The sequence below is a fragment of the Pomacea canaliculata genome, linkage group LG13 (assembly GCF_003073045.1).
Source record: "Pomacea canaliculata isolate SZHN2017 linkage group LG13, ASM307304v1, whole genome shotgun sequence".
Classification (NCBI taxonomy): domain Eukaryota; kingdom Metazoa; phylum Mollusca; class Gastropoda; order Architaenioglossa; family Ampullariidae; genus Pomacea; species Pomacea canaliculata.
The window spans coordinates 11,187,180-11,203,945 of record NC_037602.1 but is presented as its reverse complement, the minus strand read 5'-3'; the positions used below and the strand labels follow the sequence as shown (position 1 = coordinate 11,203,945).

At 37.8% G+C, this 16,766-nt stretch overlaps 1 protein-coding gene and 1 long non-coding RNA gene across 2 annotated transcripts in view; one reads left to right on the top strand and one right to left on the bottom strand.

Moving 5' to 3' along the window:
- Positions 1–521: 521 nt before the first annotated feature.
- The window catches only part of LOC112554168 (dynein intermediate chain 2, ciliary-like), a 26,765-nt gene continuing 10,520 nt past the window's right edge, over positions 522–16,766 (bottom strand). Inside the window, exons 8-20 of the mRNA XM_025221799.1 lie at positions 16,381–16,482; positions 15,043–15,123; positions 14,242–14,326; positions 13,231–13,392; positions 11,571–11,818; positions 10,709–10,798; positions 8,909–8,996; positions 8,633–8,778; positions 7,693–7,805; positions 6,318–6,417; positions 4,815–4,948; positions 3,172–3,223; positions 522–1,064 (exon numbers count right to left, since the gene is read on the bottom strand). Coding sequence (XP_025077584.1) covers positions 954–1,064; positions 3,172–3,223; positions 4,815–4,948; positions 6,318–6,417; positions 7,693–7,805; positions 8,633–8,778; positions 8,909–8,996; positions 10,709–10,798; positions 11,571–11,818; positions 13,231–13,392; positions 14,242–14,326; positions 15,043–15,123; positions 16,381–16,482 — 1,512 coding nt within the window. The 3' untranslated portion in view covers positions 522–953. The remainder of the gene's footprint in view (positions 1,065–3,171; positions 3,224–4,814; positions 4,949–6,317; positions 6,418–7,692; positions 7,806–8,632; positions 8,779–8,908; positions 8,997–10,708; positions 10,799–11,570; positions 11,819–13,230; positions 13,393–14,241; positions 14,327–15,042; positions 15,124–16,380; positions 16,483–16,766) is intronic.
- The window catches only part of LOC112554169, a 23,448-nt gene continuing 17,776 nt past the window's right edge, over positions 11,095–16,766 (top strand). The window contains exon 1 of the long non-coding RNA XR_003097213.1: positions 11,095–11,242. This is a non-coding gene — a long non-coding RNA (uncharacterized LOC112554169). The remainder of the gene's footprint in view (positions 11,243–16,766) is intronic.

The following is a 16,766-nucleotide window of genomic DNA, read 5'->3' as shown; positions in this document are numbered from 1 at the left end:
TTACATCATCTTTCTGAAATCTCAGATTCATCATTGCTGCAGCCCCTTGAGAGACAAGTTAAAGCTGTCTGTCTGTCTCCCTATTTCTGTAAAATCAGCACCATCTGCCACGGTCTCTATACATGTGCTGCCGCCACTCTTGTCTGTGCGTTCTACCTTGATAATTGTAATTCCTAATCTTTTTAAACCTAATCATAACCTTAACCCCAACTCGCTGACTCTAACCTTCAGTTACACTAACCCCAATCCTACGAAGGGTTACATTTAAGGTTACGGGGTTTGGGTAATGTTAACCATAACCTACCTCACCCTAACCTAAACACTAATCGTAAGATAATAAATAAACAATTGCATTTACATCTCTGAAATTCACATATTTATATTGTTTCTTGGTATAACTTGAATCACCTAACTGGGTTTTCAATATATAATTTGTCTAAAATTTATTGAAAACCTTATATGAAAAACAGCGTTTACAAACACACAAATGACAAAAGAGACAAAATTCAACAATGATCATAATAGACTACATCAAAATTCATTTATTTCCTAACAGAATCTTTGTATGGATAATATGAAACAACAGCAGTAATCGCAAAATCTGTCAAAACATAGCAAGGATAGCAAATCTATCAAGGTCATCTGAAAATGTACAATAGAAATGTTCAGCATGATGATACAATAAAAAATAAGATGATTAGATATTGTTGCAGTGTGATTCCAAGTTTTCTTAAACCTGCTGGGATCCCTAGTTTTGATTTAACAAAATGTTTGTGTTGATCGGTTGTTTTAGACATTTGATATTGAAGCTTTAGATTTACACTGTAACACTGTCAAATAGTGATTCTCAACCAGAAAAAGTCCCATATTGCATTGAGTGCTCTTGAGAGTGGTTTCCATCAATATCAAACTGCATTTCAATTGTCTAGTGACAGCTGTCTTCATCCTGTGAGTTACTTGGTGTTTTCAGGCTGCTCTCTCACCATGGCCAAGATTTTGTTCAGCTTACTGATCTCATACTCTGCCCTTTGGGCTGCATCCATCGGAGCAACACCTTTTTTTTCCTGGATGACAGCAGTTTTTTTTTTAAATTATATTCACAAGTTTGGAAGATAAGACTGCTTAATAATGTATCTGAGTAACAATAACAGTAAATATTTATACAGACCTATATTCAAAGAGTGTTACATACACCCCTTCTTCCCCACTCCACCTCCAAGCCTACCCAAAGATCAACCAAAGCTATGAGACAAGAAAGGCAGAGAAAGATGACTGGAAAGAAGTGCAATCTACAGTCAAGATGACCCCAGAAAATTTCACCTCCTGGACCACTTTGAGTACCCTACCATTGCAAGATATAGCTGGCTTCACAGTTTACAAAATGCATACTGACTTTTTTCAAACAGTTTGAAGCAATTTTGTCACTCACTTTTGGATTCACTCTGTTAATGCACAGCTGAAGATCACATCAAAGATATGGCAGGGATATCATAGAAGAGGATTTCAGGGTACCTTTCACCCAAGGTTGGTTTTTTATTTGTTTTACACCATGTCAGCAACTAAGGCTATATCAAGTCCATGGCATGTATGGAAGGAAAGAGAGTTCTATTGTTTTGCAGCACAGTAACTAAAAATCCAGTAACCTAATATTGTTCTGGTGAAAGGGACTCTACGAGTAGGTAAAACAATAATCACTCATCTCTGTTTGGCCCATCCTATGACCAGAAGTGTGGTGTGGATAGGAGTACTAGCAGTTTCACTTGCACTTTTTCAACTGGATTGAGCAAACTGGCTTCATATATTTCATGATCTCATTTGTTATTCAGCAGTTTACATGTTATGCTGCATATGTCCGTGTAGTACGTGTTATTATTCTGTGTGTATGCATTATTATTTCTCTCGACTGCAGGTTGCACATAGGATCTGTATTTGCTTTGTCATTGTCATTTATTTTTATTTGTGTATAGTGCATTGAGTCTGCTTCATAGTAGACAAATACTCTGTACAAATATGTTTACTATTGTTATTATCAAGTAGGGCAGGAGCCTGCAAGAAATTGAAAACAGCAAACAGCATTTCCTGAACGTGAGAAAGATGGGTAGCTAGTACAGAGTGACGTGTTCCACTTTCTCTAGCTCTAACCATCAGAGTGGGTAGCCTCCAAACAATGAGTTACAATAATTAAGCCTAGATAGAACAAATGCACAGATGAGTGGTGTGCGTACAGGTCAACATGCCAATGACTGGTTGTCACCCACTGTCTTCAGCTGTAGCTGAATTTAACAGATCTCATATGCAGGAGGTTGGCAGAAGCAGGTCAGAGAGACTAAGTGGGCTGATAAGGCTGACTAACTCAGATATCCTGAAGCAAGGCCAAAGGTCATCTATATAACAGTAGAAGAGCGAGGTCAAATGGTACTCTGTGGGTACTGACAGGCAACCAGTGATCAAGGAGGTTTGGTGTCACATGACCAGCTTTTGAACCTACATGAAACAATGTGGGCAACATGGTTTTGTGCTCCATGATAAAATCAAGAACAGAAATTGACCGCAACCAGGATATACAAACATGAGATTGTGGTATGCTCAACCAGTTAGATGAGCGACCTTGACATTAACATACTCTTGTGAAACAACGGAATCTTCCTCATTACATAAAATTACAAAAAGAATACTATTTGTTTGAATGTTTGATGAATTTCTACTTCAGAAATAGTTTTCAGTTTGTGTTGGGGTGTTAATTACAGCCAGCTAATTAATAAACAATTGTGCTCAAGATATTACAATGTATAGAACAGTCTACAATTTCCAGATTTATTACTTTCTGCATTAAAAAAATGAATCATACAAGGATCATTTTAATAATGGGGGAGCCGATAGTTTGGTGATTATAGCCACAGCATCCAAACCCAAAGGCACAGACAATGACTGGTTTGATACTGGTTTACTTCTTCCCAATCGACCCATCATGAGCTGCTGTGACCCAGCTGTAAAATAGGTATGTCTCCTTACATAGTTGGGGTAAAGGAAGGCAGAGGAGGTTGGCACTACCCTTACAAAAAGTTGGTCCTGAGAAGAGTGAAGGCTCTAGCACTAAAGATAGTTTAAATTGAATTAAGTGAATAAACAATTCAATTTAAAGTAACCAATAAATACTATCAACTGTTTTACCTTTGGAACCTTCCTCAAGTTTGGTGAGAGCTTCAGGGTTGTTACATTTCCCCTGTTGGAAGAAAAATAATATTAATCAATGCTGTAACTTCTGGTACCACATTGTCTTCAGCAACTGTCATGAGTTCAAGGCAGACTACAAAATACTAAAGCCATACTCTACCATTAAATTATTGTATATGCTAGGTCTACTGAGAATTAGGTGAAAAAAAAATCATTAGCAGTGTTCCTCCTGCTAATGAGCTGTAACTGTGGGAGAAAAAATGTCCATGGTATTGTTTATTAAAAAACAAGTCACAAGACAGGCCCTTGAAAACATCTACAAGCACCCAACCTCACAACCAAATTACAATTAGTTAAGAATGTTGTGAACAGCCAAGTCAGGTTAGCATAGTTGTAAGGCAGTGTGAAGATGACAGTTTGCCTGTTTTGGGCTTCTAAAAGACTTGGTGTTTATAGACCTTGTCTCAGCCACATGAGAGATAGATGCTAAGAAGATCAACTGCAAAGTTGCTATGGTCGTTAGTCTGCTGCTTGGATACATGTTTGGATAAATACCAATATACAAGCATCCAAAATCACACAAGCGACTCATGACCATTGCTACAACAAAGAGTATTTAACCAACCAAACCAAACCATCAATTACTCAACATACCCCATTGTAGACTGTAATAGACAATTAATTGGATACTCTAAAATTAAAGGGAAATAGGTTTTAAATGAATGTGCAACAGAAAATCTTCTAATAGTTTGTCAGCTACTGGTCAAGTCTATCTGGGGCCTTAATAATCTGGTCATATCTGCTCTGAATGAAGATGAGCGGTATGCTGCTGTGTAATTCCACTCTGTGCTGGAGTATCTCCCACTGTCTCAGGTACTGGACATTCTGGATCATTAGTGTCATCTGCCAAAGTGCTGGGATCAGCATTGTGAAGTATTTTCTTGTTTTGACAAAGTCAATCCATGCTCTTTGAATACATTAGAGTTCTTTGGGGGAAATTCAAACGTTGGTATGCCAGTCTTGCTACTTGAATTAGTCCCTCAACCACAAACTGCACAAATTTTGTCCATCGCTGTGCAGTTATAAAAAATATGGCTTGTAAAAAAACTTGTCTTGCAGACAGATTTCGTCATTGGCTTGTGGAGGTCAGCCATGTTTGTTTTTAGATGGCACAAATTATGGAGTCATCTAATTTCAGTATTTTTTATAGTTCATTAATGTTTAAAAAAGCATTATTTTGTAAAATTGATGTTGCATATCATTTTTTTATAGTGTTCTCAATGTACTCCACTTTTGTGAAGCTAGGTTAGACACACTTTAATGACTTTCATTGTAGATTAGAGGAAAATAAGAAAAGCCCACATATCCATGTTAGCTAGAACTGTTAGTGCAGGCTTGAAGATTACAAATCATTTATGTCAAACAAGGATGCAGCTGTATGTTCAACTTTAAAATTTAGCAGAGTTTGTTGGTGTTGGCACTAGAAATATCCATACTACAAATCAGAGAATTTGTTTATAGTTACTATTGTTTTCCTTTATTTTGACTCCAGCTCCAAAGTACTTCACTTGCTATAATGACCATGGAATGTGGTGGTGACTATGACGTAATGCGATAATGATCACAAGTGTCATCCTCACCTGTCATCGCCAACTATAATGATAGGGTATGTAGGATTGAATTCAATATGTGTCAGTTTCGTCTTTTTCTTCTGAGCTACCATTTGTTCACACAGTGGCTCATATTTATTGGCATTCAGATCATAGACATAAACCTGCAACAAACAGAAAGTAATGATCATTAACCCAGTATTTCAAAGTGTGCACGTGCCCATTTTTTTTACTTCCCTTTTTTTCAGTATCTGTCACTTTTGCTAACTTCAGCCTCCTCCAAAGTAGTGAGATAGATTATCAATCAGATTATTCTTAAGATAATGATGGTTTTCCTGATGCATTAAAGAGTCCTATCCTAAAAATGCTCCTGGCATGAGTTATATCCTCATATCAATAAAAATAGACAATGATATATATAGTGTAACCAACACGTCAGTCCCTGATGGCTACATAGGGGTGACCTGCCTACACCATTCTAGCAGGTGTGTGAGCAAGTGTGACTGACGCAAGCTTTGGTACGGAATGTTTGGTGCGATAGAGCGCATGTGTAACGAGATTGAGATGCTGGATATTTCGAGATGATTTTGTACATTATATAGGAGCGGTGAGAGTGAGCATCAGTGTGTGTCCGGCGTGTAGGCAATTTTCTATAGCGTGTCTTTGTGGACACTGTTGTATAAACTGTAAATAAACTTCTTCGCTTGAAATTAGTATCTTCGACTGCAAAGACTCAGTTTCTTGGAGAGGTTGGCACCGTTGATTTAGGACACAAAAGGGGCCAGTGAAGACAGGCGCATGGGACAATTTAATGTGGACACCACTACCAACTTTTTCCCGTAACAATTGGTCACTCACATAAATCCACATTTGACACATTTATTCGCTACTTTCAATTTTGATAACTTTATTAGGGCCAGATTTTAGTCCATCTTCTCCAGAAAGGTGGCCAATTGTACTCAAGTTCAAATATTTTGCACTATGTATATAGAATCCCATACTTCTTGCTTTTCTGTGGTATCAACAAGTTTTTCTTCATTATGTCAGATCAAAGAGTTTCTTGTGTGCCCTGGTGGATGAGGGGCATAGAAGCAATGCAGAGTGGAGATGGATTTAATGTGTGTCCCACATGATCAAACTATTTACATGTACACTAAATTTCCTGGGTAAAAAACCCTGAAAATCACTGGTTGAAGAACAATGTAACAAACTAGTTTCTGCATTTGTTGCTACAAACTGTTTATAACATGGGCACATTATTTGTAAGTACAGATATCTGTCAAATGCTGTCTGTCACGCTAACCACCACGTAACGACCTCCATCTTACACTGTTTATAGTACCTACATCCCTGTGCTTAGTAATCTTTAGGTCTCTCACCAGATATGCTGCATGCCTCTTATTATCTTATTATAAACTGAAAGAGAATAGTTCAGCAGGTTTTAACTCGACAATGACACCACTTTGTAACAATATGTCATTATAAAGATGAATATACCAAATATTCCATCCTAAAAAGATGCTATTTTCTTACCTTTCCATCTGAAGTAGCAGCAGCAAAAACAGTAGACGAGTATGGTGCCCAGGCCACATCCCCAACTGAATTGTTCAGATCAAATGAGAAAAGTGGCTTCCTGTAAAAATGTTGATTTTTATTTTACTGCAAATAGTATATTTTTTATACTAGTTATAGGAATACTTTTATCAGGAATAAAAATTAAAAAACTCATCAAGCTCAGTCATACCACATACAAAAAAGATTGCTGCTGTGCTCAGTATAAATTGTCATGCTCAGAGTATAGAGGGCGGTAGAAGTTGTGTCAGTACACTTGTGTTCAAAGGGCCCCCTCCTGCACATGAGACACTGGACAAGTGAAGGTTTGCAGAATTTCCTGGACGTCATGTGTGGGCTGTGTGAAGCTCATCCCATGTCAAGGCTGGCCAGGGTGGGAATTTAAGGCTGGCCACACACAGCCTGGGGGTTGGTTAAATTTTGCTGTGAAAGTGTGCGGATGCTAGGAAAAATCAACACGTGAGACAACTGTCAGTACCTCTACCAGGACACTTCTGCCTATTTCTATGAATTTCTCTTCCACTATAAACAGCCAGACTCCGCTCTTCGTCTGACCATCTCCTAACTATTCCTGTCACTAGAGCAAAAACATAATTTTGTGGTCACAGGATTTTTACTTACTGTGCAGTAAATCAATGGAACTCTCTCCCTGCCATCTGCCCACAACTGAATACTTTAGGTGTGCACTGAAAATGTGCAACATCTCTCCATTGTGCAAAATAGGATTAATATAGGGAATCAGAAATACTTCTACACTGGCCCAAAAAATGGGTTGTGAATCTATCTGAGCCTGGGCTTTTAACCATCACTCATCATTTGTAAATGCTTATGTTCTAGCCATGAAGTATTTCCTTTCGCATTTTCTCTCTGTTCCTGTGATGGAGGTTTGACATTTAATGTATTAAGATTAGCTTTAAATAGGTCTTTTTTTATTATGGTGTAAATTAGCATAAAACTGCTCCATTTCCTTGATGACAGGCTTTAAATCAGTTAAAAGTGTATTATCTTGTTTAATAAGGGGTATTGCATTGTGTGCATAGGTGAGATCAAGAAAATGTAAAGAACAGTGATGTCGGTGTCAATTGTTGTGAAGGCAGAAGTAAAAAATAAGTAGTGAGACAGTGGTATAAAGTCCATCTAATTCAATGCACAGCTGACTCATTCAGCCTGGTACTTCTAATACAGAAGTTTGTAGACACAATAAAACCAACTCTTTCCATCTAGGAACTCTAATGTTCTTTTCACACTACTTGCTCAATTCCCAAAAAAGGATAGTTATGTATAATATTCTGAGTCAGTACTTTTTCTGTTATCAATTATGTATTCACAATTTTACCTGGTGGTAGGCTCACTGATATCCGAGGTCTTGCCACTGTTTTCCCATATCTTTACAGTCCAGTCAGCACTGCAAGTAATGAATATCTTGGGGTGATAACAGTTCCATGCAACCTGGAAAAAGAAGAAAAGACAATGCAGTTAAAAAACTCCTTATCAATAATCTTTGTAAAAAGCATAGTTTGCGTGTATGGTCCACCAGACAATAAAAATAAAAGATGACATATACCGGGTGTCTGTAAGGTCTGTGAGCAATTCAAAACTTTGTTGTTTTTATTTTTTTGTTTTTAATGCTGTGCCAGCAACTTTTCCCTGGAACACCAAAGAGGAATGGACTGATTGGCACTATAATGCTGCAGTGTTGGTCTGAGTGAGACAGTGAATTAGTCCGGCTAAAAAATAAATTGTGCTGTGACCTGGATCATTTTCTATTGAATGTGTTTAATCTGGCTAACTCATTAGGTTATGTGCCTGTAAGAGCTGATGTCGTATATGTACATATAAGAGTTGATGCAATATAATTATGTGCATTCAAGAGTGTACTTTTACTTTATCAACTTGTTTACTGTGTTTAATATAATATATAACCTGTTACATTGCTTATACTATAATATTTTCACAATGGAATGGCATGGTTACCCTGGTGTGGGAAGCTCATGAATCCAGTTGTATGGGTCAATGGCCTAACAATAAAGAATTTGAATCTTCAGTCTTTGAGGAAAAGAAACCCTGCTGAGCAAAATTCTAGAAAATGAAAGTGCAACTACTGGTGTATGCGAAAATATATGTATTTTGTTTTACAGTATCTCTGAAATTATCAAAGGTTTAGCATGTCAAGACTGTAGAGGAAAATAGTAAGGCAAAATGGATAAATATATGCAGTTTAGATATACTTCTTAACAGATAAAAATAAAACGACAGCACATGTAGCACATTCTCACCTTGTAAATAGCCATATTGTGTGAGTCAATGGTGTCGATAAAGTGGGAGATGTATGCTTTGGAGCACACATGAACTTTACCTTCTTCTGTGCCCACAAGAAACAGGTAGTCTTTCTGTCTATGGAAGTCAATTGCTGTGCCAGAACCTGCAAAGCGATAAACAGTGCAGCAATTTAAGATTTTATTAAATTATTAGCATTATGATTAAAGCATTATCATTAAAAGCTGTCATATATATTTATAATATTTATAATGTTAACTACTAACAATCTGTACCTGTTGTGGGAATTTTGATACCATCTGGTCCATCTGCAAGGCCTTCAGACAAGCTAAGCTGTATTACATTTTGGAAGATCATCTCATTCTGCACAAAACATAAGGAGGATTAGTGAACTTGTCCTGATGACACATCTATTAAGCCATACTGGTCATCATGCTTTGATATCAGTTTTGAGGACAAACGGCTACTTCATCATACCAGAAAAACTGCGTGAAGAAATGCTCCGTAGACTGCATGTTGGGCATCAAGGGGTTGTGAAGACTCGTGACTCAATATGGTGTCCAGGGCTATCCACTGAGATTGAAAAGATTGTAGAAAGTTGCTCTGTTTGCACCAGAGAGGGACGAATTTCACCAGAACCCCTCCTTCCAACTCCTATACCTGACTACCCCTGGCAGAGGGTTGGCTTGGATTTGTTCGACTTCCAAAAAGCAGACTATCTATTGGTCGTAGACTATTATTCCAAGTTTATTGAAGTAGCCTTGTTGACATCCACCACATCTCAAAGACTCATTGAAAATTTCAAGAACATCCTTTCTCGGCATGGAATCCCTGAGGTAGTGATATCGGACAATGGCCCACAATTTTCAAGTAAACAGTTTGCTGAGTTTGCCCAGTGCTACCACTTCAAACATGTTACCAGTAGCCCATACCACCAGCAAGCTAATGGGGAGGTCGAGAGAGCTGTACAGACTGTCAATGGTCTGCCCAAGAAAGCTGAGGACCCATATATAGCCATGTTAAGTTATCGGTCAACACCACTTCAGTGCAGGAAAACCCCAGCAGACCTTTTGATGGGGAGAAGACTGAGGACTCTAGTTCCAATGATAACGTCCAGACTTAAAAATCCAAATCAACAGGACTACACAGAAAAAGAGATAAAGTTAAAGGCAAAACAGACGAAAAATTTTGACAAAGCGCATCGACAGGCGCATCGTCACACCAAAGAGTCATCAAAGTTCAAACCAGGTCAGATAGTCTGGGTCAGACCTCAACATACACCTGGAACCATTGTCAGACCACTGGGAGAAAGATCATATGTAGTTTCTACACCCCAAGAAACGCAGAGGTGAAACAAGCATCATTTGGTCAAGTGTGATCCACAAGCTCATCAAACCAAGATCACTACAACAGAGGTTTCCAGTTTGTTGCCAGATGGTCCCAATATATTGGCGGATGATAGTAGTGATGAGGAGTGCTAAGTACCTGAGACAGTGGGAAATTTTCCGGCCCAGAGTGAAGCTGTATGACATCATCCCGCTGATATCCAGAGCAGATATGGCCAGATTATTAAGGCCCCAGACAGACTGGACCTATAGTTAAAAAACTATGAAGTATAAGATTAATGGAAAGGAAGGCCTGGTGGGAAAGACTGGTATAGGCAGAAGATCGGAAAGATAAAACAGCACAGTTAAAGGGTGAGAGTTTGCCAGAAATGAATATAGACAAAGAGATTGCTACGGGAGAAAAAGAAAAGTAGAAGAGAAGGACTGGGCCAGTGAGGCTGGAAGGACTCTTGTTGAGAGATGACTTTGTGACACTGCATTCACTACAAATAGGGAAGGAAAAACAAGACTGGAGTGTAGCCATAGAAGATAAATCACCCTGACCACACAGTCAGGTAAGTACTATGTTAATGGATGAACAAAGTAAGTATGTAAATCAGAAAGGACTTTGATTTTGGGACCAGTTGGTGTTTAAGTCACGTCATCTGGTAACATTTGAAGAAAAAATGTGATATAGCAAACTTTAAAAATAAAAACGGACATATAAACGGATTGTAATTAATGCAAAACCTTGACAATGGTCCAGTGAACAATGCGCCCATCAGAAGATATGGAAAAGAAATTCATGTTGTTGTCTGCATCATCCTTCTGCCAACGGACCTGTAACATAAAGTAAGCATAATCTTTGTCATTGTTCATAACTCCACCACCACCCATCATCCCTCCCTCCTGTCTAGAATACAACAAAGGATCAAATGGGTCTGTCATGGAACAGTCCGTGCGTACGTGTTTTTCAGAGCAATTTTAATCCCTTTGCGACTTACGGACTGCAAATGTATGTTGAATGCATGGCTGAATGGATAAGAACATTAGTTTGGAAAGGGTTAACTGTGAAAGTGTTTAGAGACTAAGTTCACCAGTAGGTTTTGGTGGAACGAGGCAGGAAATTTACTCAGGCCCGGGATACCGAAGGAGGAAGACGGGCCTGAGTCACGAGTTCTAAATTTTCCTTGTTCAGATTTATGATTAGTAGAGGGTAGTGTCCATCCACAGTGGATGCGGCGCAGTACTGACCTGTTCTTGGAGTAACCTCGCCTAGATGAGGTAAGACATCTTTTTCTGTTATTACTTATGGAATTGTATTAATGACATCTTTTTTGCTATTTCTTGTGAAATGGTAATAGTACTTACCTAGGTTTCGAAGTTGGAAACATGTGAGAGAAAGATGTGTGAATTGGAGAACATTAATTGTTTCGAATGGTAGTATAGAGGAGTAACCTCAAGTTACAGGTTAATAATATAAACATTATTAATCAAAAAGATTTTAAAGTAAATCATACATTATATGAAAAAAAAACTGTACTAGTATCTATAACTTGTGGCGCCAGACTTTACAACAAAAAATGTGGAAAAATTACATTACTTTTCATACCTGCCAAACAGGATCAGTGTGTTTGCCATTTTTTGCTGTACACCGATGTACTGGTCCATCTTTCTTTTCCACAATGTTAAAAACAGCTACACTTCCGTCATAGAATCCAGCAGCCACTTGATATGGATGGTCAGGGTGAATGTCCAGACACATGACTCCACTATCTGTTTCATAGGTGTTTTCAGGAAAGGAAGGATTTTTTAAGGTGTAGAAGACAATCAGACCGTTGCCCTGCTTCATGAATTCATCTGCAATTCACCAAACAGATAATAATAATAATAAAAAAGAAAACCCGTTTATATAGCCATTTCTAATGATTTGCTCAGAGTGCTTTACAGAAATGATATAGTGACCAATCCATGTAAACGGAATCACTGACAACTATGTGCCAAATTCACATGTCACAGACACACTTTTAGGACAGCCACACCTACTTATACACAAAATAAATACAGACACACATTATGCACACTATGGTGACAGGGTCGCAGTGATTTCTGCATTAATATAAAATACATCTTAAGATGTTATCAAAACAAACTGAATGATGGTATTCTCCCTTCTGATGTCTTCTAAGATACTTCTACAAAATCATACATCACTAATATAATTCTAATAATTGATGTTTCCAGATGTTTCTAAACTGAAGTACTAATGCTGGGTGCCTGACAACTTAGCAACTATATAACCTTGCCAGTCCCAGACCTGGAGTAGCCTGGTTAGTTCTAGATGCTTTTCACCTTTCCCTGACCAGCGAAGTGGTCATGGCAGGGGAAAAGTCAAAGTGCATGACCACAGGATAGGGAATTTGATTGTGTTTAACACAGTGCCAGCAACTAAGACTATATCATGGCAACAAAAAGTAATCTTACCTTAAAAAGTTAAGGGACAAAAACCCCTGAGTGATATAATCACAACATTCTTAAAAAAGAAAAGCAGCACAAGATGCAAACAAAATTGTAAAAGAATAGGTAAAGGAGTGTTGTGGCCCACATAGGCCAACAACAAACCAAAAAAAGAACCCAAGAGACAACAGTTATCAGGACATAAAAATCTTAAATCTGATGGTAGAGTCCTATCTTCCTTCAGAGGCAGATACTCTGAAGCTCAGGACAATCACAACATGTACTACATTAAAACTTCCTTTACACCATGGACAAACTGATAATGGTTCAACTACTCTGGCAGCTACAAAAGGACAGATAATAGAATGGCATACAGGGCAGCAGAGGTCCAAAACCGAAATGGTTTCAGACCAGAAAAAGGAAAAGCATAAGAAAAAGGGGTAGGCCAGCTTAGTCACCCAGCCAGAGAGGCTGAGTGCTCACCCTAGCACGAGAAGCTGGGCCCTCGGAGGCTTGAGCTGGCTGGAAGAAGGAAAGAAGGAGTAATATAAAAAATTAGCATGCTTTTTTGTTTTGTTAGCTGTCGTAAACCAACCATGTGAATATGTGTATGTGAGTAAATGATAGGAATGAGAGTGAATATGTATAAATACAGTTTTAATATCTTAAAACCCCTTAGAGGGTGACAATAAAGAATCTTGAATCTTCTTTATCTGTACTCCTTAAAAAAGCAAATAATTAGGATTTAGGATATGCAAATGAGTAGTGATAGTAATTGTGATACTGTAATGTTATCTAATAAGTCTAAGACATACATGATCCATAGGATGCAGCAAATAAGTCCCTATACTTTGGGTTCCAACAGAGTGACGTCACAGCTAATTTCTTAGCTTTCTCAAAAGAAAATTTCCACAGAGGCAGCAAAGTTCCCTCTTGATCACGATAATCATCAGAGGTGTCTTCAAAGTATTTGAAATCTGAAATACAAAGTTTACAATTATCCAAAAATCAAAATTATGCTTGTTGTGCTATTCAGAAGATTAATATAAAGCCATAGTCAGCATAAAAATAAAATGTTATTAAAAAGAAATCCAATAAATGAGCCAGGTTTTTTTTACTGCTGGCAGACACTGGACGCTGGGACAAGTCATTAAACCATATACAACAGTAAAGTCTTTTTGACACAAGAAACAAACTGATGGGGATTTGTCTCATAAAAGATGGAATTGTGGCATAGGTGTTTCCCATTCTAAGTCTACTAAGTGCTACCTCCTCCCACCAAACAAAACAGCCAGTGCATGGTCAGAAACCTAGGTAATTTTATTTTGCTTTACGCTGAACAAGCAGCTAAGATCATATGGCCAACAAAAGTAATATTACATTAAAAGGCTGAGATACCAATACTCCAAGTTATACAATAACATTCTTAGCAACAAAAACCAATACAAAGAAGCAAAGTTATAAAATGGTAAGGCAAGGCATCCAGCCCTTTAAACAGATGCCACGTGCAGAGAAAGAGCAGTGTACCCGAGACGAGAAATGAACTCTGGGCTGCCAGCCTTCACTTTATTGGTGACAGGAGCTAACCGTTGCACCACCGGACCGCTTACAGGAGTCAGGGAGGTAATCTCCTGACAGTATAGTACCATAAATGGGTACAGTTGTCAGTGTAAACAAAGAATCATAGATTACAAAGGTTTTATGTCACCTGCTTAAAAAAGGGGAAAATGAGGAAACATTAGATAAAAATTAGATGAAAAGATCATTTGAAATTTAAGAAAGGTGTTCGTATGACTTGATTTTACTTTAAGGGTCTATATTCTCACCTTGAGCAATGTCATCAAATGTGTTCTGGTTGACCATTCGTTCCATAATTTTGGCTGCTGAAGACACCCTGGATAGGTCATCTCCCTGAGGCATGTAATTAAATACTTCTCATGAGATATGGCAAGAAACAGACATGTAGCAGATTATCCTTTTCAATCCTTTATATTCCATGCATATATTGGAACTCAATTTATACTTCTTTACATACATGTGGAATGACTGGGATGGTAGATGCCAGGAATGAGGGTTATCATTCTTGACTGTGTTTTAGTAAGCATGAGCTTTTGTTCTTGGCCGTCTATTGGTTTGAAGGTGTGGAAGTGTGCATGACTTAAGGAAGAGCGCTTGACTAAAGGAAATGTTCACAGCAGTCCCTTTATTCGTCATAAACTAAGATTTATCATACCAAAATAAGCCATTGTGCTAGAAAGATGCTGTAGAGATACTCTGTGTGAAAGAGACCAGGAATGAGATTGATTCCTTGCCTAAGTAGTTAGGTTGTCTGCATATACAATTTTAGAGCTAGAGGCTAAGAAAGGAGTTTTCCATACTCTTGCAAGGAAGTTGGTCTTAAAGTAAATTAAAATATCAAATAAGATTTTAATTTTCCACTAACATGTCTTCTAGATTAGAAAATGTAAGGTATTCTAAAAATTTTGTTTCTTATTTGTTTTGTAATTCTTAAAACATATTTTTCTTCCACTGAACTGCTACAAAATTAGTGCTTAAGTCTAAATATGTTTATCAGCACCAATTCAAAGCTTTTGTTATGCACAAAAAGATCATATCACAGGACATACCGAGGTTTCCGAAATAGCATGCTTCTTCTTCGACTTTTCATCCCTGCGTCCAGGAATCACTTTCTTTTCTTTAGTTTTTTCCTGTAAACATAACAGTGTCAGCATATGGATAAACAATTTTAGTTCTTTTATACAGATTACTACAAAAAAGCAATTAAACATTATATTCAGAAAATTGCATGAAATTAAAAAACTGTGATATTCTCTTTCTTTGATACTATATGACCATAGACTTTACTACCAACCAAAATTTTGCCAACAGAGTACCTTCCATTGCTAAAAAAAAGAACTAAAAAGAAAGTAATATGCAGCCACCTTTAATTGAAGCCACAATTTAGGTACCAGTGTGGGAAATTACTTATGGCAACAACTCGAATTTCTTCTTTGTCCATAAGGAGATAAGGATGAATGGTGGACTTATCTGGCAAAACCCATGAGTAGAAGGGATGAGCTAAATGTTTAAGAACCAGAGAGTTTTCCCAACTTTCCACCCCAGATTTTTTAAGTTCCACCTGAGTGTTAACACTACTTATTTATACATATCAAGAATTTATATGTATCCTAACTTTCCTAAAAATGGCAGGTCCCACAGGTGAAGTTGTGCTACACTCCTACTCTAGTGCGAATTACAGTGACTCTAGAATAGCACAAGCAAGACAATGTATAATTACCATTGTCATAACTTATGTCCACAGAATTTCAGTGAGTTAGGGTTTGGGTATTTGATACCAGACTTTAGAAGCCAGAGATGCAGGGTACCTGAAACATCTGGGCTGGCAGGAAATGTTTTGCTAAGGTTAGGAGTGCATCACATACACTACAAGACCACCCCACCTCTGTGTCCATCAGAGGAAGACCGCTCTGTAATCTATCTTTTGCAGATGGCATCAATCTGATAGTGGGCAGCAATAGCAAATTACAAGAGTTGACAGAAGCTTGCTGTCAATGCTTATGGTGTGGAAATCAGCACAGACAATAGCAAAGCCATGGAGAACATCACTGGATCTCCCAGAGCAGCGATTCACATGAAAAGCTGGAGAAGTACATAGCATACATGGGCATGGCTATATCCAAGGATGGTAGGTGTGTGGCAGACATTCATCTCTAGGTAACTTAGTTAATATCTAGGTAACTGTGAGGTACTCAAGATCTTCAATGTCTCCCTGGGGCAGAGTGCTAGTGTCATCTTTTCTTGAACTCCTAATTAAATAAAAATAAACATGAAACTTATTTAAAATAAAGACAGCAGGAAACAACTTTTAAACAGCATTATAATAACCAAATTTGTGGTGCAATATAACACTATATTTATAAATGTTCTTAATCTCCTATATTTACCTGCTTTTCAAAATCTTCTTGGTAAGCATCATAGATTTCCCACTGTGTAACATTGGAAGAGAAAGTTGCCCTGGGTGGTGGCTCAGTTGCTGTGCCTCTCTCCTACAAAACACACACACTCACAAACTTTTGTGTTCTATTGCTTCTGTAACGAAATTAACATATATCATGTGGATGCTTCAGATCATCTGGTAACTATTGCATACATCAGTGGTTCTCAAAGTATTTCGGACCACAGACCACTTTACTTAAAAAAATTATGGCGGACCACTAAGGCCTAAAATCACTCTGTACTATGAATTTCAAATTTTAATTTTAATTGTTAATGTGAGGAATGCATCACTTTAAACATCACTTTGCTGACATGATGACTGTCAGCCGCGACC